General features: G+C 40.9%; 1 protein-coding gene across 4 annotated transcripts in view; it reads left to right on the top strand.

Moving 5' to 3' along the window:
- LOC123346291 (protoheme IX farnesyltransferase, mitochondrial) overlaps positions 1–27660 on the top strand; it is a 186763-nt gene that overhangs the window by 123209 nt on the left and 35894 nt on the right. For all 4 annotated transcript variants that reach the window (XM_044983625.1, XM_044983626.1, XM_044983623.1 and 1 more), the window contains one exon: positions 16507–16577. In XM_044983625.1, coding sequence (XP_044839560.1) covers positions 16507–16577 — 71 coding nt within the window. The remainder of the gene's footprint in view (positions 1–16506; positions 16578–27660) is intronic.

Here is a 27660-nt window from a genome sequence, read left to right as displayed (position 1 = left end):
CAAAAAAATCTTACAATGTTAGGAACCATTAGGAAAGGGCTGGATAATTAAGAAAGAAAATATCATCATGCCACTATATATATATCCATGGTACACCCAGATCTTGAATACTGCTTGCAGTTCTGGCCACCTCATCTCAGAAAAGATATATTAGAATAGGAAAAAGTACAGAAGAGGTCAACAAAAATTAGGGGTATGGAAAAGCCTCCATATGAGGAGAGATTAAAAAGACTGGGATTGTTCAGATTAGAAAAGAGATGACTGAGGGGGAATATGATAGAGGTCTATAAAATCATGAATGGTGAGGAGAAAGTGAATAAGGAAGTGTTATTGACCCCTTCACATAACATAAGAAGCAGGGGTCACCTGATGAAATTAATAGAAACAAACACAGTCAGCCTGTGGAACTTGTTAGCGTGGGATGTTGTGAAGGCCAAAAGTATAACAGGGTTCAAAAAAGAATTAGATACATTCCTGGAGGACAGGTCTGTTAATGGCTATTAGCTAAGATGGTCAGGAACACACCCCGAGCTCTGGGTGTCCTTAAACCTCTGACCGACAGAGGTTGGGACTGGGTGACTGAAATCATAGACTCATAGGACTGGAAGGGACCTTGAGAAGTCATCTAGTCCAGTCCCCTGCACTCAAGGCAGGACTAAGTATTATCTAGACCATTCCTGACAGGTGTTTTTCTAACCTGCTCTTAAAAATCTCCAATGATGGAGATCCCACAGCCTCTCTAGGCAACTTATTCCAGTGCTTTAACCACCCTGACAGGAAGTTTTTCCTAATGTCCAACCTAAACCGTCCTTGCTGCAATTTAAACCCGTTGCTTCTTGTCCTCTCCTCAGAGGTTAAGAGGAACAATTCCTCCTCCTCCTAGTAAAAACCTTTTATGTACTTGAAAACTGTTATCATATCCCCTCTCAATCTTCTATTTTCCAGACTAAACAAACCCATTTTTTTCAATCTTCCCTCATAGGTCATGTTTTCTAGACCTTTAATCATTTCCGTTGCTCTTCTCTGGACTTTCTCCAATTTGTCCAAATCTTTCCTGAAATATGGTGCCCAGAACTGGACAAAATACTCCAGTTGAGGCCTAATCAGAGCGAAGTAGAGCAGCAGACGTAGGAGTCTTCTTATCCTTTACCATAGAGGATATGTGGACCTCTAAGTTGATTGAATTAAAATTTTATTTTAATAGAAGGTTTGGTTACATTTTGTCTTTAGTCTAACTGGATTATCAACCCTGATTTAACATTTTGCTCTAATGTTATATATATATTTATTGCAATACATGGAAAATTGTTTGCCCATTCCAGCCTGCTATTGCTACTGCTTTCATCATATGTCATAGATTAGGGATGTTCTGTGAAGGAGTATGGACTGATTTTTCAGGGTGCCCTTCTTCGTTATATACTAGATCCACTGAGATATATGGAAAAAATTCAGTAGAGTAAGTTTGGCTGGTCCTTTGTTCATAGTCTGCATCATGACCTTCTTAATACGAGTTTTATATTTGGTTTTAAATAGGAATAATGTGAGTATATTGTCATAATTCTATATTTTAATCCTTTGCCACTGGAAATGGCAAGAGCATATCAGTAGATCACCTATGCAGAGCTTGTCTTTCAGTCACTTTGGATTCCTAATATAGATTGGATGGACCATTTTCTGTTATTCTACAACTCAATAGGAGGTTGCTGCTTTAAAGAAGCCAGAAATCGAGGACCAGTACCCCCTCTGCTGATTGTGTTTACTCAGGTTCTCTGTTCATACAGCAGCAACGAGAGAGCTCCTGGTACTGCAGTTAGATCCCCTGATTGTCGGAACCTAAAGATACAATGCAGTACAAAACCATGTGAATTTACAATGTACTGAATGCAAAGCCACTGGAACGTTGGGCCATAGTGAATAAGACCTTTTAAAAAAAAACCACTGTTTTAATAATAAGTTTTAATGATCATCTAACTTGTTCATTCAGTGTACCCCACAAACTTATTTCCAGGGATACATCACCCTTCATCCTTTCACTCCCTTTTGCCCCAAGATTGTCTCAACAGAAAGCTTGATTGCAAACACATAGCAGGAGGAGTTCAGTTCCACATTCCTGGCTCCTTTTACAGAGGCCATGTCCAACCAGTATGCAAATGTTTCCCACCTGTATTGATTGTGCAGTACTTTCATACAGAAATTATAAATCTTTTTACTGTAATAGCTTTGCTGGAGAGGGACATTGCTGTAAGCTATCCTGCAACTGTATTTTAATGGGAAAAACAATGACGAGTCCTTGTGGCACTTTAGAGACTAACAAATTTATTTGGGCATAAGCTTTTGTGGATTAAAACCCACTTCATCAGATGGATGGAGTGGAAAATACAGTAGAGAAGTATAAATACACTGCACATGAAAAGATGGAAGTTGCCTTACCAAGTGGGGAGTCAGTGCTAACAAGCCAATTCAATGAAGGTGGAAGTGGGCTATTCTCAACAGTTGACAAGAAGTGAGGAAAATCACTTTTGTAGTGCTAATGAGTTCAGTGTAATCAAGGTGGCCCATTTCAAACAGTTGACAAGAAGGTGTGAGTATCAGCAGGGGGAAAGTAGTTTTTGTAGTGACCCACTCCCAGTCTTTATTCAGGCCTAATTTGATGGTGTCCAGTTTGCAAATTAATTCCAGTTCTGCAGTTTCTCATTGGAGTCTGTTTCTGAAGGTTTTTTTGTTGAAGAATTGCCATTTTTAAGTCTGTTATTGAGTGTCCAGGAAGATTGAAGTTTTCTCCTACTTGTTTTTGAATGTTATAATTCTTGATGTCAGATTTGTGTCCATTTATTCTTTTGTGTAGAGACTGTCTGATTTGGCCAATGTACATGGCAGGGGGGCATTGCTGGCACATGATGGCATATATCACATTGGTAGATGTGTGGCTGATGTGGTTAGGTCCTATGATGGTGTCCTTTGAATAGATATGCAGAAAGAGTTGGCACCGGGGTTTGTTGCAGGGTTTGGTTCTTGGGGCAGTGTTTTTGTTATGTGGTGTGTAGTTGCCGGTGAGTTTTTGCTTCAGGTTGGGGGGCTGTCTGTAAGAGAGGACTGGCCTGTCTCCCAAGGTCTGTGAGAGTGAGGAATCGTCCTTCAGGATAGGTTGTAGATCCTTGATGATGTGCTGGAGAGGTTTTAGTTGGGGGCTGTAGGTGACGGCTAGTGGTCACCTACACCATGTTACTTTCTTTGTTGGGCCTGTCCTGTAGTAGGTGACTTCCGGATACCCTTCTGGCTCTGTCAATCTCTGTGTGTTGATTATTGAGAGAGGTGATTAGTACAGGCTAAATGCATCTTTAAAGTAGAGATAAAATATTTTCAAAGAGGGACAATACTATCTTTTCCCTTACAGCTCCCTGCCCAGTTATTAGGTGTTTTGCTAGCTGCTTCTGGAAGGAGTATCATCCAGTATTGACAGTATTGTTCTAAGAAATGATGCCACAATCCCAAATGCATAAAATGTAAGAATAATAAAGGAGAGGGAGTTACTTTTGGTGTAAGCAAACTCTGTTCTTATACCTAAGCTTGTACTTCCAAGATATCGGTTGAAATTTTTAAACAATCTTTAAATTACATTTCTACAAACATAAAAATGAAAAAAAAAATGAGGGAACCTGATAAGAAACACATGGTTGCAAATATAACATGACAGTTGATCTAACACTTGTTAGGAACACAGAATATAATTATTGTATGTTGACTAGATGAGAACTATACAGACAGAATGATGTTTCTGACACAGAAATAAACCACAATGTTCTGGTTAGTGTGACTTTTTTCAACATCATGTTTTAAATGTTTATGTGTGCTGATTAAAATTTAGGTTAGGCTCTGAAAAACCATTGCCAAGTTATGACACTTGGGGTATTCAGGTGCTGTAGATTTAACCCTGTGGCTATCCTTTTGATGGTTCACTTGCCAAAAATGCAGGGAAGATAATATTCTGCCTTGGCCAGATGAAGTGACGCATTCCGACTTCCTGAGGAAAAAGCCTCTTGAGAGCTGCTAAAATATTTATTTATCCAGGATTCATCTTACTGAATTTACTGTTTGCTAAAATGGGCAGAACTGTGCAGGCCTGTAATAAGATAATATGTTTGAGTTCCCCCTTCATTCCTGTGGAACGATATTTCAGATACATTTTTTTTTCATTTTTCTTGAATACCGGGGGAAATAATTTCAAGTGGCAAGATAATTTTGCTGAACATCTGGGAACATAATGTGAAAAGTTTGATAAATGGCATCTTGCTGACATGTAATTGCAGCTATCTCAGTAAAGATCTGGTGTGAGATGTATAAAAGGGTTTTTCTAATAAATATAGTTTTTTTCAATCAAATATGTAATCCACACACAAAAATGACATTAATAAAATATTCAGATTGTGATTAAAATAAGAAAAAAGTGAGGCAGTCCTGAGGCAAGAGTCCCACAGCAACTTCATTCTGTCACCTTGCATGTCTGCATTACAATAGCCTGTTCTTAACTAGTTACTTAAATGAGCAAGGAGATGCCCTGTTTGAAATATATATTACATTCAGGTGGTTAACTACTATATTAAAGATATGGAAATATTTCATATAATAATTACAGTAGGTGTAATGTGTTTCATTTCTTTTAACAGATTAAATGTCAAATGTCTAACTGTCCTTTGTTTTACAATAATTTCTATGTTTTTCCAGACACAGTTCTGTTAAAACCTCGCTACTATTTTTATTCCATCTATTGCAGAGTGGTTACATTTGGCCAATTTTAAATATTTACAGGCCCGATTCTCTTGATCAGTACATCAGTGTAAATCAGGAGTAAATATACTGAAGTCAGACTTACAACTATAAATATAGCAAAGTTTTGTAGAAGTTTCTTGACAAAGCCTATTTGAGCACAGCCAAAGATGTTTTCAAGAAAAAGACTTGAGATTATGTAATTTGCCTTCCTGCTTTACCACTCGGGTGTCAAATGATATTTTTCCTTCATTAAATGTAATTGTGTCTGAAATGTAACTGTGAAACAAACCATTAGCAATATGCTGAGCTGTCAGAAGCAATCATTAGTTTCAAATACAAACGGAGCATTTTTCCTTTTCTGAACATTTGTAATTCTTTGCTGCCTTTTGTTTTTTTGGAGGGGGAGAGCAGTTAAGTGATAAAACTATAACTCACAAAGCACAAACCATAGTTTTAAATAATCTGCCTAAAATATGTGGAGTGCTTATAGTCTGTTTCCTATTTCTCTGTACATCACCTAGCACATTAGTTAAACTGTACATCAGTTCCTTATCAGTATTTTTATAGAACTTTATATGTTGAAAACACCGCTCCCATTGACCTCAGTTGTACTTGTGAACCATCAGCAGTTTTCTGCAAATCAGACCTCAGAGTCCCAGAAAATGAGACATTCAATTAGTGGCATCTGTTTGGTTTAAGTGTAGCAGAAGTAAGGATAGAATCTAGTCATCCAGGGTGGCATTCAACTGACTTCAACAAGATCATCATTGTTCTTCCTGCAATCACCTGCCTCATTCACTTCATACCTTCCAGCTTCTGGAATCAATGAAGCGCAGGTACTACAGACAACACTCATTAACTACACAACTCTGATTTGTTCCCAGGGCCCGGTCCATCGTGTGCACTGAAGGAAGTAAAGAATCCTGTGGAATAAACAGGATGTGATCATGTAATTAAAGACATCATCATAATGCATATGCACAAGGGGACCACATTAAGGTTCTATAGGCAACCTTAATTCTGCATAACATTTGTATTTGACTTTGCAATCTTAATGTTCTTTTAACATAGTTGTTTTGTTTTGTAATGTAGTTTATTAAGTTTTTTAAAAAGCAAATGGACAAAACCAGAAATCCATCCTGTGGAACCATGTTCGCTCTCAGTTGGGTCATCAGCAGGGTTAGATCTACCCCTTGAGTTAATAGTAATAGTAGTAAGCTGTTAATTTCTGTGTGGACCAGCCATAAGAGTGGAGATGAGAGAGACCCTCTTTTCCAGTGGATTTCATAGCTATTTGCTGACAACAGAAGAATGTAGAGACTCAAGAATCTTGGTTCCTATTCCAGTTTCTTGAGGGGTAGTGTGATCTATTGGTTATAGACTCCTTGGTCCCTGTCCACCTCTGTTTCTATCCCTGCTTCCTCTTGGCTCCTGTCCATGTCTGCTTCCACTGCCTGATTCTCATCCTTCCTTCCCATCTCCTGCTCTCCCAACACTGCTCCTAGCCCGCCTGCATTCAAGTCAGTTTGACTCCTGTTCCTGTTCCTCACTGGCAGCACCAGCAGGACGAACATAGAAAGCATGGGAGAAACTGTGTTCCTGCTCTCAGGGTATGTCTACACTATGAAATTAGGTCGAATTTATAGAAGTTGGTTTTTCAAAAATCGTTTTTATACAGTTGATTGTGTGTCCCCCCACAAAAAATGCTCTAAATGCATTAAGTCGGCGGACTGTGTCCACAGTACCGAGGCTAGTGTCGACTTCCGGAGCATTGCACTGTGGGTAGCTGTCCCACAGTTCCCTCAGTCTCTGCTGCCCATTGGAATTCTGGGTTGAGATCCCAATACCTGATGGCGCAAAAACTGTGTCGCGGGTGATTCTGGGTACATGTCGTCAGACCCCCCACACACACTTCCTCCTTGAAAGCAACAGCAGACAATTGTTTCGCGTCTTTTTTCCTGGGTTACCTGTGCAGACGCCATACCACGGCAAGCATGGAGCCCGTTCAGCTCACCATCACCGTATGTCTCCTGGGTGCTGGCAGATGTGGGACTGCATTGCTACACAGCAGCAGCTCATTGCCTTTTGGCAGCAGACAGTGTGTTACGACTGGTAGCCGTCATCATCGTATTCCTGGGTGCTCGGTGAGGTCAATCAGGGGCGCCTGGGCAGACATGGGAGTGACTCAGCCAGGTCAATCCTATCTTCTGCCGAGCACCCAGGAGATGATGATGGCTACCAGTCATAATGCAGCATCTTCTGCCGAGCACCCAGGAGATGATGATGGCTAGCAGTCGAACTGCACCGTCTGCTGCCACCCTAAAGATGTAAAAGATAGATGGAATGGATCAAAACAAGAAATAGACCGGATTTGTTTTGTATTAATTTGCTTCCTCCCTCCCTCCCACCATGAAATCAACGGCCTGCTAAACCCAGGGTTTTGAGTTCGATCCTTGAGGGGGCCATTCTCTGTGACAGTTGTTTGTGTTTCTCCTTGATGCAAAGCCACCCCCTTTGTGGACTTTAATTCCCTGTAAGCCATGTCGTCAGTCGCCCCTCCCTCCGTCAGAGCAGACAATCGTTTTGCGCCTTTTTTCAGCCCAGACGCCATAGCACTGGGATCATGGAGCCCGCTTAGATCACTGCAGCAATTATGAGCACTGTAAACACCACGCACGTTATCCTGGAGTATATGCAGACCAGAACCTGACAAAGCAAAACCAGGCGAAGAGGCGATGGCAGCACAGTGACGAGAGTGATGAGGACATAGACATGGACATAGACTTCTCGGAAAGTATGGGCCCCAGCAGTGTGTACATCGTGGTGTTAATGGGGCAGGTTCATGCTGTGGAACGCCGATTCTGGGCCCGGGAAACAAGCACAGACTGGTGGGACCGCATAGTGTTGCAGGTCTGGGACGATTCCCAGTGGCTGCAAAACTTTTGCATGCGTAAGGGCACTTTCATGGAACTTTGTGACTTGCTTTCCCTTGCCCTGAAGCGCCAGAATACCAAGATGAGAGCAGCCCTCACAGTTGAGAAGCGAGTGGCGATAGCCCTGTGGAAGCTTGCAATGCCAGACAGCTGTCAGGCATCAATTTGGAGTGGGCAAATCTACTGTGGGGGCTGCTGTGATCCAAGTAGCCCACGCAATCAAAGATCTGCTGATATCAAGGGTAGTGACTCTGGGAAATGTGCAGGTCATAGTGGATGGCTTTGCTGCAATGGGATTCCCTAACTGTGGTGGGGCGATAGATGGAACCCATATCCCTATCTTGGCACCGGACCACCAAGTCAGCGAGTACATAAACCGAAAGGGGTACTTTTCAATGCAGCTGCAAGCACTGGTGGATCACAAGGGACGTTTCACCAACATCAACATGGGATGGCCGGGAAAGGTACATGACGCTCGCATCTTCAGGAACTCTGGTCTGTTTCAAAAGCTGCAAGAAGGGACTTTCTTCCCAGACCAGAAAATAACCGTTGGGGATGTTGAAATGCCTATAGTTATCCTTGGGGACTCAGCCTACCCCTTAATGTCATGGCTCATGAAGCCATACACAGGCAGCCTGGACAGTAGTCAGGAGCTGTTCAGCTATAGGCTGAGCAAGTGCAGAATGGTGGTAGAATGTGCATTTGGATGTTTAAAAGCTCGCTGGCGCAGTTTACTGACTTGGATAGACCTCAGCGAAACCAATATTCCCATTGTTATTACTGCTTGCTGTGTGCTCCACAATATCTCTGAGAGTAAGGGAGAGACATTTATAGCAGGATGGGAGGTTGAGGCAAATCGCCTGGCCGCTGATTACGTGCAGCCAGACACCATGGCGGTTAGAAGAGTACAGGAAGGCGTGGTGCGCATCAGAGAGGCTTTGAAAACCAGTTTAATGACTGGCCAGACTACAGTTTGAAAGTTCTGTTTAACATAAGAACATAAGAACGGCCGTACCGGGTCAGACCAAAGGTCCATCTAGCCCAGTATCTGTCTACCGACAGTGGCCAATGCCAGGTGCCCCTGAGGGAGTGAACCTAACAGGCAATGATCAAGTGATCTCTCTCCTGCCATCCATCTCCATCCTCTGACGAACAGAGGCTAGGGACACCATTCTTACCCATCCTGGCTAATAGCCATTTATGGACTTAGCCACCATGAATTTATCCAGTCCCCTTTTAAACATTGTTATAGTCCTAGCCTTCACAACCTCCTCAGGTAAGGAGTTCCACAAGTTGACTGTGCGCTGCGTGAAGAAGAACTTCCTTTTATTTGTTTTAAACCTGCTGCCTATTAATTTCATTTGGTGACCCCTAGTTCTTGTATTATGGGAATAAGTAAATAACTTTTCCTTATCCACTTTCTCAACATCACTCATGATTTTATATACCTCTATCATGTCCCCCCTTAGTCTCCTCTTTTCCAAACTGAAGAGTCCTAGCCTCTTTAATCTTTCCTCATATGGGACCCTCTCTAAACCCCTAATCATTTTAGTTGCTCTTTTCTGAACCTTTTCTAGTGCTAGAATATCTTTTTTGAGGTGAGGAGACCACATCTGTACACAGTATTCGAGATGTGGGCGTACCATGGATTTATATAAGGGCAATAATATATTCTCAGTCTTATTCTCTATCCCCTTTTTAATGATTCCTAACATCCTGTTTGCTTTTTTGACCGCCTCTGCACACTGCGTGGACATCTTCAGAGAACTATCCACGATAACTCCAAGATCTTTTTCCTGACTCGTTGTAGCTAAATTAGCCCCCATCATGTTGTATGTATAGTTGGGGTTATTTTTTCCAATGTGCATTACTTTACATTTATCCACATTAAATTTCATTTGCCATTTTGTTGCCCAATCACTTAGTTTTGTGAGATCTTTTTGAAGTTCTTCACAATCTGCTTTGGTCTTAACTATCTTGAGTAGTTTAGTGTCATCTGCAAACTTTGCCACCTCACTGTTTACCCCTTTCTCCAGATCATTTATGAATGATCCCCACCCCCCTTGGTTCACTCTACTTCCCTGTAAGCTAGCCACCCTCCCCTCCCCCCTTCGATCACCGCTTGCAGAGGCAATAAAGTCATTGTTGCTTCACATTCATGCATTCTTTATTAATTCATCACACAAATAAGGGGATAACTGCCAAGGTATCCTGGGAGGGGTGGAGGAGGAGGGAAGCACCGGGTGGGGTTGGGGAGGAGGGAAGGACAAGGCCACACTGCACTTTAAAACTTAAAAACTTTAAAACTTATTGAAGGCCAGCCTTCTGTTGCTTGGGCAATCCTCTGGGGTGGAGTGGCTGGGTGGCCGGAGGCCCCCCACCACGTTCTTGGGGGTCTGGGTGAGGAGGCAATGGCACTTGGGGAGGAGGCTTTTGGTTACACGGGGCTGTAGCGGTGGTCTCTGCTCCTGCTGCCTTTCCTGCAGCTCAACCATACGCTGGAGCATATAAGTTTGATCTTCCAGCAGCCTGAGCATCGACTCTTGCCTTCTGTCAGCAAGCTGACGCCACCTATCATCTTCAGCCCGCCACTTACTCTCTTCAGCCCGCCACCTTTCCTCGCGTTCATATTGTGCTTTCCTGCACTCTGACATTGTCTGCCTCCACACATTATGCTGTGCTCTGTCAGTGTGGGAGGACAGCAGGAGCTCAGAGAACATTTCATCCTAAGTGCGTTTTTTTCGCCTTCTAATCTTCACTAGCTTCTGCGAAGGAGAAACATTTGTAGCTTGTGGAGGAAAAGGGAGAGTGGTTAAAAAGACACATTTTAGAGAAAAATGGGTACACACTCTCACGTTAAACCTTGCTGTTCACATTACACAGCACATATGCTTTTGTTACAAGGTCGCATTTTGCCTCTTGTATTGAGGGCCTGCTGGTTTGGTGTGAGAGATCACTCGTACTTCACCCCACCCCCCGCGTGGCTAACAGCGGGGAACATTTCTGTTCAGCCACAGCCAAACAGCCAAGCAGGAACGGTCACCTCTGAATGTCCCCTTTATAAAAGCACCCTATTTCAACCAGGTGACCATGAATGATATCACTCTCTTGAGGATAACACAGCGAGATAAAGAACGGATGTTGTTTGAATGCCAGCAAACACTGGGACCATACGCTGCCATGCTTTGTTATGCAATGATTCCCGACTACGTGCTACTGGCCTGGCGTGGTAAAGTGTCCTACCATGGCGGATGGAATAAGGCCGCCCTCCCCAGAAACCTTTTGCAAAGGCTTTGGGAGTACATCCAGGAGAGCTTTATGGAGATATCCCTGTAGAACGGGGGTAGGCAACCTATGGCACACGTGCCGAAGGTGGCACGTGAGCTGATTTTCAGTGGCACTCACACTGCCCAGGTCCTGGCCACCGGTCCGGGGGGCTCTGCATTTTAATTTAATTTTAAATGAAGCTTCTTAAACATTTATTTAAAAAACCTTGTTTACTTTACATACAACAATAGTTTAGTTGTATATTATAGACGTATAGAAAAAGACCTTCTAAAAACATTAAAATGTATTACTGGCACGCAATACCTTAAATCAGAGTGAATAAATGAAGACTCGGCACACTACGGCTTAAAGGTTGCCGACCCCTGCTGTAGGATTTCCGCTCCATCCCCGTACACATTAACAGACTTTTCCAGTATCTGTACTGTCCATGAATGCCAGGGCAAATTAATCATTAAACATGATTGCTTTTAAACCATGTGTAATATTTACAAAGGTACACTCACCAGAGGTCCCTTCTCCGCCTTCAGGGTCAGGGAGCATGCCTTGGGTGGGTTCGGTGGTTACTGGCTCCAGGTCCAGGTTGAAAAACGTATCTTGGCTGTTGGGGAAACCAGTTTCTCCACTTCCTTGCTGTGATCTATCTTCAATCTCTTCATAATCATCTTCCTCGTCCCAAAAACTCGCATCCCTGTTGCATGATTCTCCATTGACAGAGTCAAAGCACAGGGTTGAGGTAGTGGTGGCTGCACCCCGTAGCATGGCATGCAGCTCATCGTAGAAGCGGCATGTTCAAGGCTGTGATCCGGAGCGGCCGTTTGCCTCTCTGGTTTTTACGTAGGCTTGCCTTAGCTCCTTAATTTTCACGCGGCACTGTTGTGCATCCCTGTTATGGCCTCTGTCCTTCATGCCCTTTGAGACTTTTTCTAATGTTTTGGCATTTTGTTTACTGGAACGGAGTTCAGCTAGCATGGATTAATCTCCCCATATGGCGAGCAGATCCCATACCTCCCATTCAGTCCATGCTGGAGCTCTTTTGCGATCCTGGGACTCCATCATAGTCACCACTGCTGATGAGATCTGATGAGATCTGCACTCACCTGCACCTTGCCACTCTGGCCAAACAGGAAATGAGATTCAAAAGTTCGCGGGCCTCTTCCTGTCTACCTGGCCAGTGCATCTGAGTTGAGAGCGCTGTCCAAAGTGGTCACAATGGAGCACTCTGGGATAGCTCCCGGAGGCCAATACCATCGAATTGCGTCCACACTACCCCAAATTCAACCCGGCAAGGCCGATTTCAGCGCTAATCCCCTCGTCAGAGGTGGAGTAAAGAAATCGATTTAAAGAGCCCTTTAAATTGAAAAAAAGTCTTCATCGTGTGGACGGGTCCAGGCTTAAATCGAGGTAACGCTGCTAAATTCGACCTAAAATTGTAGTGCAGACCAGGCCTCAGTTCTGCTATCTGGTGCCGCAGCTGCAACAGGCAGAGCAACGGCAGGAAAACCTCTCCTGGGCATGTGCAAACTGCAATTTTTAGAAGCTTGCTACTTGGCTAAACTTTAGAAGACTTTCACAGCCATGGCAAAACACATGTCCCTGACACGAGAGCGACCCCTTTGCCAAATTTCAAGTTCTTGCTCAAAGTATAGAGGCACTAGAGCGTCTCAGTTGAGCAGTTGTAGAACATTTTAACATGAGCAAAAAAAAAATCCCCAAAACTTATTTTTCTTCATTCTTGGAAATGGTTGCAGCTTTCTAGAAAAATCCAGCCTCAGGCAGATGCTAGCATGGAAAATTTCAGCCTGAATGTGTAAAGTTTGCCAAATTTATAAGCAGTTTAAAACAGGGTCTTATAATGGAAAGTGTTAAGCAACTATAGGTGTCGCTACCAGCTCTGCCTATAATACTAATACTCTACAGCTGCAGGGTTGGTTGTTGTTTTTTTTTTTATGTGATGGAAAAGATTCATTCAGGGTCAAAGACCACTTGTGCTACATTTCATTCCAGATTTTATTTTTTCAGGATTGAGGCCACATAAAACAGGGATTTATAATGGAATAATCTCTTTAACTTGTTCCATGATGGAACTGGCCAGTGCTATTACAATATATAATGTAACGAGCGAGATGGGAGTCTTTCAAAGCTTCCAGTGGAGAAGAATTTAACGTACAATATGAGATTAAGTCCTACAAGTGATAAGTACAAATTGTTTTAGTTCTTGTGTATGGATCTGTATTATATAAACTGCCTTCACTGCTAAAATGTTTCTTTGCATCTGCTCATCACTTGCCGAGATGGCTGTACCCTTCTCCTTTCTGACTTCTAACTCTCCACCTCCAATCTCCAAGATGCTAGTGCCAAAGTCATCTTTTCATCCACTACATGAACTATATCAGTCCCTCCTTGAATCCCTCTCTTACCATATAAAATCCATGCTGCTGCTTCTGCTTCTCACCTATAAGGCCCCATGTAATTTTGCTCCTACATACCTCTCTGCTCCCATTTCTCCCTATACTCCTCTTGCTTCCTGTACTCATCCCTTTCCTTTCACTTCATTCCCTGCTTCAGCATCATCTTTCATTTTTGACTTTGTGGCTTCCACGGTGTTACTTTCTATTGCCTGGAACAGTCTGTCTCTCAAACCATATTTTCTGTTCTTCGGATCTTTCTCCAAGCAAGCCCCTCTTCCCTTCCTCTCAACATCTCTTGTATTTGTTATGTTCCAGATCCTTTGTAAACCATTTAGGACAGGGCAAGTATCGTTGGCCAGGCTTTAACTAAAACATTAGGTTGAACCCACTATGTCACTCAGGGGTGTGAAAAATCGAACCCCCGAGTGACATAGTTAAGCCAATCTAACTTCCAGTGTAGACAGCACTAGGTCGACAGAAGAATTCTTCCATCAACCTAGCTACTGTCTCTCGGGGAGGTAGATTAACTACATCAACAGATTTCAGAGTGGTAGCCATGTTAGTCTGTATCAGCAAAAACAATGAAGAGTCCTTGTGGCACCTTAGAGACTAACAAATTTATTTGGGCATAAGCTTTTGTGGGCTAAAACCCACTTCATCAGATGCATGGAGTGGAAAATACAGTAGAGAAGTATAAATACACAGGATATGAAAAGATGGGAGTTCCCTTACCAAGTGGAGAGTCAGTGCTAACAAGCCAATTCAGTGAAGGTGGAAGTGGGCTGTTCTCAACAGTTGACAAGAAGGGGTGAAAATCACTTTTGTAGTGCTAATGAAGCCAATGTAATAAAGGTGGCCCATTTCAAACAGTTAACAAGAAGGTGTGAGTATTAGCAGGGGAAAATTAGTTTTTGTAGTGACCCATCCACTCCCAGTCTTTATTCAGACCAAATTTGATGGTGTCCAGTTTGCAAATTAATTCCAGTTCTGCAGTTTCTCATTGGAGTCTGTTTCTGAAGTTTTTTTGTTGAAGAATTGCCATTTTTAGGTCTGTTATTGAGTGTCCAGGAAGATTGAAGTGTTCTCCTACTTGTTTTTGAATGTTATAATTCTTGATGTCAGATTTGTGTCCATTTATTCTTTTGTGTAGAGACTGTCTGATTTGGCCAATGTACATGACGGGGGCATTGCTGGCACATGATGGCATATATCACATTGGTAGATGTGCAGGTGAACGAGCCCTGATGGTGTGGCTGATGTGGTTAGGTCCTATGATGGTGTCCCTTGAATAGATATGCAGACAGAGTTGGCACCGGCGTTTGTTGCAGGGTTTGGTTCCTGGGTTAGTGTTTTTGTTTTGTGGTGTGTAGTTGCTGGTGAGTATTTGCTTCAGGTTGGGGGGCTGTCTGTAAGCGAGGACTGGCCTGTCTCCCAAGGTCTGTGAGAATGAGGGATTGTCCTTCTACAACCTATCCTGAAGTGATTTTCACCTCTTCTTGTCAACCGCTTAGACTAGCCTGTGTCCACCTTAATTGAATTGGCTCGTTAGCACTGACCCCCCACTTCGTAAGGCAACTGCCATCTTTTCATGTGCTTTGTATTTATACCTCTCTTCTGTATTTTCCAGTCCATCCATCTGATGAAGTGGGTTTTAGCCCACAAAAGCTTATGCCAAAATAAATGTGTTAGTTTCTAAGGTGCCACAAGGACTCCTTGTTGTTTTTACAGCAACAGAGAACCCCTCACATTGCTGTAGTGAGTGTCTACACTGAAGCACTACAGCGGACTCAGCTGCAGTGTTTCTAGTGAAGACGTAGTCTTTTACAGCTCCTAGCACAAGACTCTCATTGTGGGTCGCTACTGTGACATAAATGATTATGCCTTGTAAATTAACAGCACTATATATGTGATTTTTATTAATTATAATCTATAATTTTGCAAAAGTGAGAAACTAAAGTCTCAAAATGGTTTGAGGGTTGTGATGTCCGAACCATTTTTTGACATATACTAGCCTTCTGCGCAGATCGCACATGAGTTTTTTGATTTTGTAATGGGGATAGCAGCTTGCCTTTGGCACAGTAGCCAGGCCAGTAATGTGGCATTGTCAAAATTAGGATGTTTGTTCATTTTACTCAAGGTGGATAAATAAGGTACACTGGCTAAAAAATAGCACAGTCCAGCCCATCAAATGTCGAGCATCTAGCTGCAGGCAATAGTATTCAATCATTCAGGCTTTGTTCAGAATCATACATTTCATTACATCATTACTTTTTCCATATATTTATGTCTCATATAACTTGTATTTTGCCCCAAGTGTTCATTCTACAGATAGAGGTTGGTGTCCAGTAAGCACTGGTGTATTGGTGAACCACTGAAAAATGACCCTGGTTGTTTTATGTCATTAGCTTATTGAAATCTAAATAGCTTTATAGGGTCTTGCTATATGGTAAACTGGGTTTGGCTTTAATAAAATTCTTAAAACATTATCCAATAAAACCCCACTGGAGTTCATAGCATGATAGCACTCTTTACTTTTCACATAGGCAGTGTTTAAAGTCATGTTGGGTTGTCACACTAAATAATTCCATATGGCTTCTTCTTTTACCATTTATCATACCACTAGATGCTACATGTAGTTGCAGTAGCGTTTGCCAGAGTTGATTGATTTTTGAGTGGGTCATGGGTTCTCAGAAGTTGGATGATCTTGAAAATATTTATAGCATTCATCTTGCAAAACCAGAAACACCGTATTTGCAAGGACTGTTTGCGTAATGTACAACTGGGGGCAGAGGAGGGGGCTGTTTCTTTTATATACATGTGTGTATATGTAACTTATCAAGAGCAGAAATTGAAGTTGGGCTTTACTTCAAATGATTAACTTTTATGGACTCATTAAAAATATATTTGTCTTCCAGGTAGTTTTCTTTTTAAGGAGAAGCCAAAATTATTAATGTAGACTATCAAAACTAATGTAAAAGGGAGTTTGCCATTTTAATTGTTATTCTGAACCTTCAAAAATCAAGATTAAAGCACCTGTAAAAACAGACAGTACATTCTACGCTTGGTATGGTCTCCAGCATCCTTTCAATCCTTCCTTTTCTTTTATACAGTTCTTTGAGGTTCCCTTTGACTCAAATATGAACAGGACAAAAAACAGACCCCTGGTGCGAGGACAGATCAGGTAAGGCTGCCCACACCTGTTCCCTGTAATGAGAAATGAACCTATTGTTCCTTTTATGTGTCTTCTCTCTTGGTCTGTTTAGATAAGCAAATATTTCAACGTGCAGATAAAAGACTAAGAAAGAGATGCCACTCTTTGTGTTTTGATAACTCTGAAAGTTTGTAATAGTCCCATGAGGAGTTTGTCAGGATAATGAATTCTTCTTTCAAATATCGGATAGTGGTTATTGCACAAGGGCCTTTGTAGATGTGGTAATCAAAAGTTACCATCTGCATGTGTTTTGTGATGAGCCCATGCAATCTCTCAGACAAAAGCAAACTACTGAGCTTTATTTAGAAATCAGCCGCTGATCCTAACTGTTGCTCCCTTATGTGCTAAATAAAAATTGTGATTCCACCAATATCTGTTGTTAAAAGGAGCAGGAAATCCATCTAAATCTGTTGAGATGATTTAATATGTGGCTTTGTAAAATTAGTACTCCATCACTAGCCATAGGACTAAGTCTACTAGCTAGAAATCAGTATGGAAGATTGGGGGGAGCAGGGGAGCGAGGTGAGGTGAGACGAGACGGGACAGGGTAGCATCAGGGAGGTACAGAGACTAATGCCCTGATGATTTCAACCTTCATACCCTGCTGCTGAGAAGAGGGGGGGGGTGTTGGAGTCCCTACCAGGGTGCTGTCCAGGCATATTGCTTTGACCTCTCTCATTTTAGTTTCAGACTACTAAGTACATGGTAAATTTAAAGAGCACTCCCTATGTTCTCAGTAGGGGCTGTTGGGTGCTGAGCACTTCTGAAAATCTGGCTCTTGGTTTATATGCATCTTTCCCTTAGGAAGGAGCTATGGTTGAGAAAATGTTTATTTTGTAATGTCTGGATTGTTTGTCGTTGCTGTTTACTGAACCCTAATTGTCATGTCTAAGCATGGTATTCCAGAGCTGCTCATCCAATATACCGTAGGTACCACTGAAACAAGTACCTGATTACAAACGAAAAAATATGTTACGATGGAGTTATGGTTAAAAGTATGTACCAGTCACTTAAGTTTAAAAAAATAAGTTACAGGGATGTTGTAATTACCCCCAAACGGAACATGTTGAATCTAAAGCACTTACCAGAGGGTCAGGATTCAGGGCTGCAATCAGACTGAACTCTATAATGTAAATCAAGTAGAAAGTCATCAGTTTACATGGTAGCCTTTTTTATATTTTGTGCATTAAGTTCTCAGAAAGAGAGGAAACAAACTAGCATACTTAATTAAATCTCTATTGAATTTTACTTAACCTTATACTTTGGAAAGGAAACAGCTTTGTATCCTATGTTTCTTGTATTCTTCATGAGACACCAGAATTCCATCTTCTGAAACCAGTGCATGCCAAATGTAACGTAGAGTTTTGCAGAAGGGTTACATCCAATTGAACTTTATCTCTTAATTTGTAACAATAAACCCTCAGATTTTTAATTTTGAAAAAAAATTAGAATGTTTCCTTTTCATTGGTTCCTCTTTGTCCCGCTTTCCCTCTTGCAGGGTTTTAATTATCTCATTTGTACATGATATATGCATTCATTTATCACTTGAGAAAAAGTGAATGGAGCCCATTGCAATTTTGTAGAGTGCCCATAGGGGGAGCTGCTAAAAGTTACCCATATAAAAACTCTAATTATTCTTTGGTTGCTTTATAGAGTACAACTTCCATTTTCCATTTGGAAAATCATAAAGCCAGAATAAAACTGAGATGGTGACTTTTTAAGAAAAGAATTTTATAACATGTTATCTTCTGCTTTCCATAAATACAAATAAAATTCTAGCATCCCACGGGGCTCCCGTTTGAAAAGAAACTTAAAGCAACCCTGATTTCTGTTTGCATGTCTGTTCTGTTTCTCAAGGATTGGGTTCCAAACTTTTTAAAAAACATTACACCTTATTTGCAAATTTAAAATGAAGCCTTCATTCATAAATGATTCAACAAACAATTTTAGTATAGCATTTCCATGATTTGTGCCAAGGATTATTTATAACAAAATTACGTTTTCCCTTAGGGTTCTATGAACTGTTGGTCCTATTTATTTCTGTGTTTTATCCATCACCTTTGGAGGACTGGAAAAAAGTGATGGATGAAATTACAAGAAAATTGAGACAAAATAGTAAAGTGAACCCTGGGGCTAAATTCACTCTCATTGTAAGTAGTTGGAGTGTTTCAATAAACTTGTTCTGATTAGTTCTGTAAGATGGTGCTAATTACAGATTCCTAAGATTTAGTTAATTTTATTTAAAAGCACATTTTAGGGAATATTGTAATGAAGATGTCTGTCAAGCACAGAATGAGCCAAATTTCACACCCACTATATACTAGTATATCACTGCTCACTGACATCAGGTCTGTATTTGGCCCAGTAACTTGAAAAAAAAGAAAGCTTCCTTTCTTCATCCCAGTCACACTCAGTAGAGAGTTTTGTATCACTCTGTATTAGCATTGCCTATAATATTCCTGGTCCCAAGTTAGCATAATTAGAAAACTTTTTTTAAAATTCTTGATTTAGGGAGAGCAATTTGTTTTACAAGTTTCCAGCATCCTTAAATAAACTTCACTGTTGTTTGAGGGCATTACAGAGGGGCAAAACCATATTTATCATACTTTAAACTTTCTTACCTTTCTTCTTTTTTCTTGCATATTCCCTTCCACCACAAAATGATAATGTTGGGGACCTCGTGTAATCACTCATCAATCTATGTACCTGACTGTCAACAGCTAATTTAAAGTTATTTAAAGTGTCACTTACCTTGAATGATGTTGACCTAATTCCCTGTAGACTTTGAGCATGCATTCAGCCCTTGTATGAAATTGTTTCTTCAATGGTGTAGCAGAGTAGTATAATCCAGTGGAAGTGATCCAACCATGTTATATTTTGCCACATATTCCCTAGTGTTCTTTGAACCTCTTTCTTTCCATGCTGGTTAAATAAAATTCTTAAGTGGTTATGCTAAAGACTAGTCAAAACAGACTAGAAAGAGATGGATAAATTGTTTTTAAAAGGCTGGTGTCTTGGCTCTGGGAATGGATCCAAAAGTTTTGGATGCATGCACTGAGTTCTAGCCCATATGCTTAAAATGTGTTTAAATCATTTTTAGTCTGGTTTTGACTTTTTTTGGTTGCTTTTACACTGAAGCATTTGGCATACGTTTTAATTCTTTTCTGTTCCAGTCACTTTAGCTAGCCCCTCACTGTGGCATCTGAGTGCAAACTATTAACACAGACTAGGCAGCAGTGATCAGTGATCTTCCAAAGTGTGCTTCATTTCTGAGCTGAAGGATTCCCTTTTAGGGATGAGGAGGTAGTTAAATCTGCACGGCCTGACTTGTGTGATCCTTGGGCTCTCTGCAAAGGCTGTCAACAGTGGCTCCCAATTGGGATGGTGGCTTTGACATGGACATCTTCCCACTAAGGAGTTGTGCTGAGATTACCAATTTATTTTAGAGAGGCTACTGAACTCTGAAAACCATCCTCAATTGCTGCCAACTTGGGCAGGAATCAAACCGATACCTAAAAATGCCGTTCTCTTGAGCCATCCAGTCCCCATATAAGCCATTTGTATGCTGTGTATTTACTGTAAATGAGCTAATTTATGAAAGTACTTTTAGAAAATTGTTTAGTATATTAGTGAAATTATTACTTCACTGTCTCATTCTCCCTCATATTTTTCATTGTGATCTATTTGGGGTTTCCGTCCCAACTTTAGCCATAGCAGGTTAAGAAAAACTTAGGGGGCGGGTATTTTAATTGAACCTGTTTCTAACATTTTCTGCCTTCCCCCTCTGCATGTTTAAAGTAATCCTACTCCCTGAGCTTCACTACCTTATACCCATTTCCTTATATGTCCACTTTGCTTCTAAGATTTCATAGGGCCCACGCCTGAGCTCCTCCTACCAAGTTCTGAGTGCTTGCAATTCCCATATACTTCAGTGAGAATTCTCAGCACTTCACAAGAGAGGGCCCTTGACAACAAGGTTGTTTTATGGAGTGCAGATCGTTTTCCATCATTATTCAGTTATTCAGTCTATGAATGCCTGGGAATAGGGTTTTTCTTTACCCTAAATTGGAAAATCGTATTACACTGATCACAGTGTAAATTAAGGGTGAGGGGTATCCTGAAGGTTACAAATCATAGACCAGCTAGTTCTGTAGAACAGTCTTCCTTGAATGGTGAGCGAGCTGTGCAGATACGATCTCTGGGAGGGTGAGTTTTGGAGGAAGAATCCTCCTTCATACTCACTGAGGCACCTGCAGAGCTACATCAGTGCCCGTGCTGTGAGATCACTGGCCTGACCCTGCAGCCATCCAAACAGAACATGTGGTGATGCACAAAGCCCCTGCCGAGTTGGAACCTATGCCATAGGGGGCACACATGCATAATCTTTCACAAGCCCCAAACGCAGTCCTCCAGCCCCTTGCATAGAAAAACTGCACTGATTCTGCTCCCAGGAGACCTCTGCAAGAACTAGTTGGTGGATTTGCCCTCAAGGGTATGTCTACATTGCTATAAATGACCTGCAATTGGCCTGTTTCAGCTGACTCGGGCTTGCGGGGCTCAGGCTATGGGGCTATAAAATTGCAGTGTAGACATTCAGGCTCAGGCTGGGTCATCCTGTTGCAAAAATAACAAAAGTAGAACTGAATGCAGCATGCCGCGAAGCACTATCCATCATCCTAGCCTGCCCACGTGTCCTCCTCCCTATTCTGACCCCTCAAGTCCTGTTTGGAAACAGACTACTTAAAATGTTCCTCATACTTGGTTGCAGTGTTAAACTCATTGAGCATATTTATGTTCCGCATTATAAAAACAGTTGTTATTTTTCCTGCTGTGAATTGTGTTTATGTAATTGATGGGAAGAATTTCCACACACACAAACCTTTGATTTCAATGAAATGGCAGCAGCCGTTCTTTTTAGTTTCCTGTTCAGTATGATTTATTCCATACTTTTTTAAGACGATGGATTTGATTTTCTTGCAGATTGGTTTACATAAATCTCTTATGCTAGCATCAGCAACTGGTGCTAGTTTAGTTTCCCTCTTCTAGTAAGACAAGCATCCTGATCCATTATAGGTTGAAGATGATGGTCTTGACTTTCCTGCTACCACACATTTGTGTATTTACTTTGTTAAATAGCAGCTGTTTTCATGCACTATAATACAGTTGGACTAGCTATGCTAAGCACTCATAAAAAGTTAATACAGGAACACATTTCTCCAGGAGAACAAATTTAGGTTTTCATCTTTAAATATCGCTAAATCTTCTGTTCTGAATAATTTACTATTTCAGTGGTTCCTAGTTCCTTGTACGCCCATCGGTGCTGGTACTTCAGGTTTTTGCAACAGCTGCCATTACACTTGCACTGAATCTCTTTGGCTTGGAGTTCTGTTGGAAGATAAGAGTGCAGATTCCATTGTGGGATCGGAACATTACATTCCCCCCATACCAGCTCCACCTTTAATTACATGGCTTTGCACCAGGCCATAGAGCACAGCACGGGTTTGGAGCAGGCTGGATTCTGCTGTAGGTCGGGGTGCACCCAGTGGTGAATGGTACAACTGAAGTCCTAGAATTGGCTCAAAAGGGCTGGGAACAATTGACCTGTCGGACAAGTCATAATTAACTTACTTTAATATAATTAATTAAAATATAATTGGAAGCTACTCTGCAAAAAAAAATTGCACTCTTGACCGTGGCTTTTTCATGTGTGTTTTAATAAACTGAAATTCTTGGCACTTAATTTGGCAGAAGACACTACTTAACCAGTCCTGATAATGCCTCAGCTATTTGCAGAAATTAATTAAATATTAATTTAGTTTGATAAATATATTTCCTGGGACTTTTATTACCCCCTCCCTTTTACAATGCACTAACAGATACTTTCTGCATTTTGCCTCCTTGGTTCTTACAGCCATTATTAACAGTTGATACAATTATTAACATACAGCTTTTCCACTTTTTGACATGTATGACTCGAGTGTCAAGTTTAACCCACAGCTTTGGAGAATCAAACAGAAAAGACCCGCTGTCCTACCAGTCTGTCAATTTAAATTGATTGGGTTACATCATCCGAGAATAAACTTTACCATTTCTGAGCTGCTGCAAATACAAACATTTGCAATACATTTGCAAATATATAGGCTGGGGATTGCATAAACTGGTGGAACACTCCAATGGGTTAGATGTTCTGTATTTATTTAAGATTGTGTTGAGATCCAGGATTGGTAAAGCTCAGCAACACATCAAGCCCAATTCATCAATGTAAGGCTTTTCACTGATTTGGTTGTCTGTGGCTGGCCTATTAACAGTTTAGCAAAACAAGAATATGCTGAGGAAATGTCATATGGGTTACAAACCTGTCTCTTCTGTAATTAATGTGTAAGGAGAATGATTCTCTTCTCACTAACTCCAGTGTAAACCAGGAGTAACTCTGCTGAGGTCAATGGAATCACATTGGTGTATGTGAGAGAAGTTTATGACCTTGGTTTACACTGAAACCTGCACTACGGATGTAGCAATCCACTATCTTAAACCAGCATTTTAAAGTTTCCTCAAGGTTTCAGTACAATTTTGGTTCCCATTTAAAGCTTAAACCTTTACTTAAATGGCTGATTGTTCTGGTCCCTTGGGTGGTCATTTCAGGCAGATTTCACTGTATTTAAGTTAAAACAAAAACTCCGTAAATCTGTAATTCTTCAGAAATAATCATTATAAGAGATCAGATGCTTATTTCCCTCTGGAAAACATTCCAGTGTTTGCTTAGAAAATACTTCATTTTAAAGGGACGGCCCTGAGATCTTTGTAAGCGATAAAAATGTTACTTTTTTCGGTGGGAGGTTTTTTTGTCTTGTTTAAACAGAGTACAATTCAAAGCAGACACCACCACGGCAGCCTTTTCAAGCAACTTTTATCCTGCCTGTATGCAAGCTTTTTTATTATTATTTGAAAACAAGTAAGTGCATTTTTCCCCTGCTGGGTTCCTTTTCTTTCCCGTGTTTTTCAGAAGATGGGGAAGTTGGCATTGGCTACATTTGGTAAATAAGAAATAAAAAAGGCAGCTTTATATTTTTGACATGTCCAATTACTTGTAAAAATGTAGCCCATGCATTCTAAGCAGCGGGGCTCTTTTTTCCTTCCCTTAATTCCTTCCATAGCCACGTCATAGGGGGGGATGGGGAGAACCTCGGGGCTAAAACACAGTTTAATGAGAATAAAACCCACATCAAAGGGTGGACTAATAGAATGATATAATGCTTGCTGTGTCACTTTCCCAAAGGGACTATGGATGACAGTACTTATATTTCAATTATCTATTCACTGTGTGCATAAGATGTTGATTAAATGATTCTAAGGTACTAGAGTCCTTTTGTAGCATTCACAGAAAAATGTTGATTCTGCACATTATCCTTAGATCAAAATGTATATTAGCAGGAAATTGTATATTAATATCTCCACATATATTTTGTTTCTCAGAGCAATTAAAAAAACAACTTTTTTTATTAACTCCAGCATTACATTCACATTCATTTTGGTTAAAACGAAGACTGCAGAAATTACTAGCTATTCAGCTTGTTCCTTCAGCTAACTCCTGCTGTCTGAAAATAATTCTGCAAAAGCTCAATAGAGACATTCCTTTGTAGGCAGCTTTCTGTTTGTTAAATATAAATCCTGCGGAAACACTTGACCCCTCACGCCTTGCTGCTTTTCAGTTCAGCTGTGGGGCCTTTACCACCGAATTATTTATCAGAATCTTTAATTGCATGTGGGACAGTTGATAAATTTGAGTACATTGTACATCACATCACGTTAGGAAACATCCCAGATGCTCATGTATAAACCAGGAGTCACGGTGCATTTGGCTAAATAGACGCTCCATCTGCTTGTGAGGAACACTACAGAGAAGCGATATGGACTCCTAATGGAGTTGTTTTATCCTCCCATGTCAGCGCCACACCAGGGGGTAGAACACAGTTAACTTGAAGGAGCCAAACTATTGTATACTAATCCTTCTGATTTTGTGTTCGATATCAACAGGCCTTTTGGAACACTCTGGTTTGAGCTGTTCAATTTTTAAAAACTAACTTGTGGCAAACAGTTTACTTTGCTTCAGAGACAGTTGTTGAAATGGATTTTCACAATCCATCCATTATGGCTCATAAACAAACAAACAAATATTGTAAAGCCCAATATCACATCTTGTCCAGAGATGTTTCCTTCTGACCCCCTTTTACTGAGTTTGTCAAACATTTCAGATCCATGTTTGTAAATTTTGGCTTAATGCAATCAAAACCCTAACACTTTATTCCCTTTTAATAGTATTGAACCTTATCTGGTCTAACCACAACCGCAATATTATTCAACATGTGCTAAGTGTTCCAAGAAATGTCACTACTCAACAAGTCCATTACAGCGCTGCCTGTGATTGTAAGCTGTTATACTTTGAATTCTGTTTACAGTAAGTCATGTTAAAAGTGCATTTCTTCTATAAAGGACAGAGTTTATCGAGTCTTTAAACAAGTATAGCTTACACGTTATCAACTTGGCAAGTCAGATAGCAGGGTTTGTTTCTTATACTTTAATTAGCTTTTGCTGGCATATTCTGTGCTGCTCCGTCTTTGCAACTAGAGAGGCCGCATTCCTGAGGTTAAGATATGCAAAGAGCCTCTCTCACATTTTATTTGAAACTACTCGATAAGGACATAGAGTCACATGGAATATTTTGTTATAAATCAAAGAGTAAATAGACGCAATCCACGGTGATTCTCACTGAGGTAGCTGCAGGACGATCGGATGTTATATAGTCATGTGCGGTGGTGTTGGATGTTCATTGTTTTGTTGTATTTCTTCAAATTAGTCAAATATAGCTCTAGATGCCAATCCTATGCTGTGGACGCCTATCTGAAAGGTTAAAACATACAAAATAATACAAATGGTTGGTCATAAATATAACAACCCCCCACCCCCCATCCCTCACTTCATTCCTTGAGTGACAGCCTGAGAAAACAGAAAGTAAAATTTGGGAACATTGCCTCAGTACACGGCTCATAGTGCAGTACTCTGGTGTTTTCTGTGTGTGCTGCAGTCATATTTTAGAGGATGCTTGTAACTTCCCTCCCCTACGTTCAGTCATTTCTTACAGAGATGAGAAAATGTTGCTGTTGTTTCTCAGAAGTCTTGCACGTTTAATTTTGGATTTGTAGAAGAGGAGCTGTTAGTTCAGAACTGTTGATATTAGCATTGAAAGAACTGTTGAAATGGTTCTTGCTTTGTGACGCTGGAACCGAGTCTGGCAGCTCTCAAATCATTTGACTTTGTCCATCCCCACATTGATTGCAGCAAATGTTCTCAGCACTTTTGTGGGGAGCAGTTTTTGGGGTCCTTTTGCATTTTTTGTATGTGAGAGCTCATGTCACTCCTGCTTCTGCCTGCCTTATGCTCAGAAGCCCATTTCCTTCTTTCGTAGACACGCAATAATGGTGTCTCCAAAATAATTGTCTGCTCACCCAGCTCCACTGCTCTTAAATCAAAGTATATTTCACACAGGTAAAAAGTAGAGAAAATCACAATCAAAACAACATCACAGATTATAAACACAGCTAGGTTAATCAATGCAGAAAGCATAGCTGTAGGTTTAAATACAAAGACTATTGTATCATACACAGGAGAAAGTTTTCTGTCTCAATCAGCTGCTTCTAGTCTGTCTTTCATTGTCCCAGAACCCATGAGTCTCAAAAGCTTAGCAAAATGGATCGTTTTACTTTATAGGAAAAGCAGGTTCCTTTATTATCTCCTTTCGCCACACCCCATATCCAAGGAACAGGGGCTATTTCCACACTCATCTTATTATGAGTTGTGTCTAATGCATACTGTCATACCGAAAGTAACTTGATCAAGGCCACAGAAAGAGAATCAGTACCATAGTTAGCTTTAGGGCAGGTCTACACTAGGGGGAGGTTCGATCTAAGATACGCAACTTCAGCTACGTGAATAGTGTAGCTGAAGTCGAAGTACCTTAGATCGAATTACTTACCGTCCTCACGGCACGGGATCGACGTCCGCGGCTCCCCATGTCGACTCCGCTACCGCCGTTCGCGTTGGTGGAGTTCCGGAGTCGACAGGAGCGCGTTCGGGGATCGATATATCGCATCTAGATGAGACGCGATATATCGATCCCCGAGAAATCGATTGGCCGGTAGTGAAGACGTACCCTTAAAAATCAGTACTTTATCCTGTATTCAATCCTCTACACCATATCTTCTTCAATTTTTTGATGACTTTAAAACTTTTCTTTCTTTATTCTGCTGCTGTATTCTAAATTTCATCTACTCTCAAGGCAAACCTGCATTACAGCATATTATCGTGTTGGAACACAACTGTGAACAACTGTGTTAGATAACACAATATTGGCATGCCATAGTGGTACCTGACATAATATGCCGAACATGATTGTCTTGGTCTACTCTGCTTGGTAAATCATAGTCAGCATCATGTTATCTAACATGTTCAGACTTGATAATCTTGTAATATAAACAACTCTGATGATAGTAGGGCCAGAAAAATAGAACTCCCTTTATTCATCCTGACTACTTGCCTTTTGCTGGACTACTCCCTACCTACATCTTTCCCAGGAATACGATTTTAATCTAAGCCTGCTCTTGATTATCTGTGGGGATGCTGGTTTGACTATCTACCTCAAGTAATAACTTTTACATAACTTTTATCCTAGTCTATATTTACTTACATAATGCCTTCCATCCCAAGAGAATCAGCTCTAGGGGGAGCACGACAGCTATTTAATAACACTGCACAATACTTTAAGATAAGAAATGAAGAGTATCCACTAGAAATTGAAGCAGGGATTTAGATAGGCAGAATGTAGCTTCCTTACATTGTAATTTGACTGTTCATTTGCTCTTACAGCTAATAATGTCTAGAGTCTTGCTTTCCCTTGGACGATTGCTCCTGCCATCTTCTGAAACAGTGAATAATTCCTTTCTGTCATTGTTATTGGTCTCTTGAAAGGATTTATAGTTTCTGATCTTATTCCTCTTAA

Source organism: Mauremys mutica, chromosome 12 (genome assembly GCF_020497125.1).
Source record: "Mauremys mutica isolate MM-2020 ecotype Southern chromosome 12, ASM2049712v1, whole genome shotgun sequence".
NCBI classification, from domain to species: domain Eukaryota; kingdom Metazoa; phylum Chordata; order Testudines; family Geoemydidae; genus Mauremys; species Mauremys mutica.
This window is presented reverse-complemented; position numbering and strand designations above follow the sequence as displayed.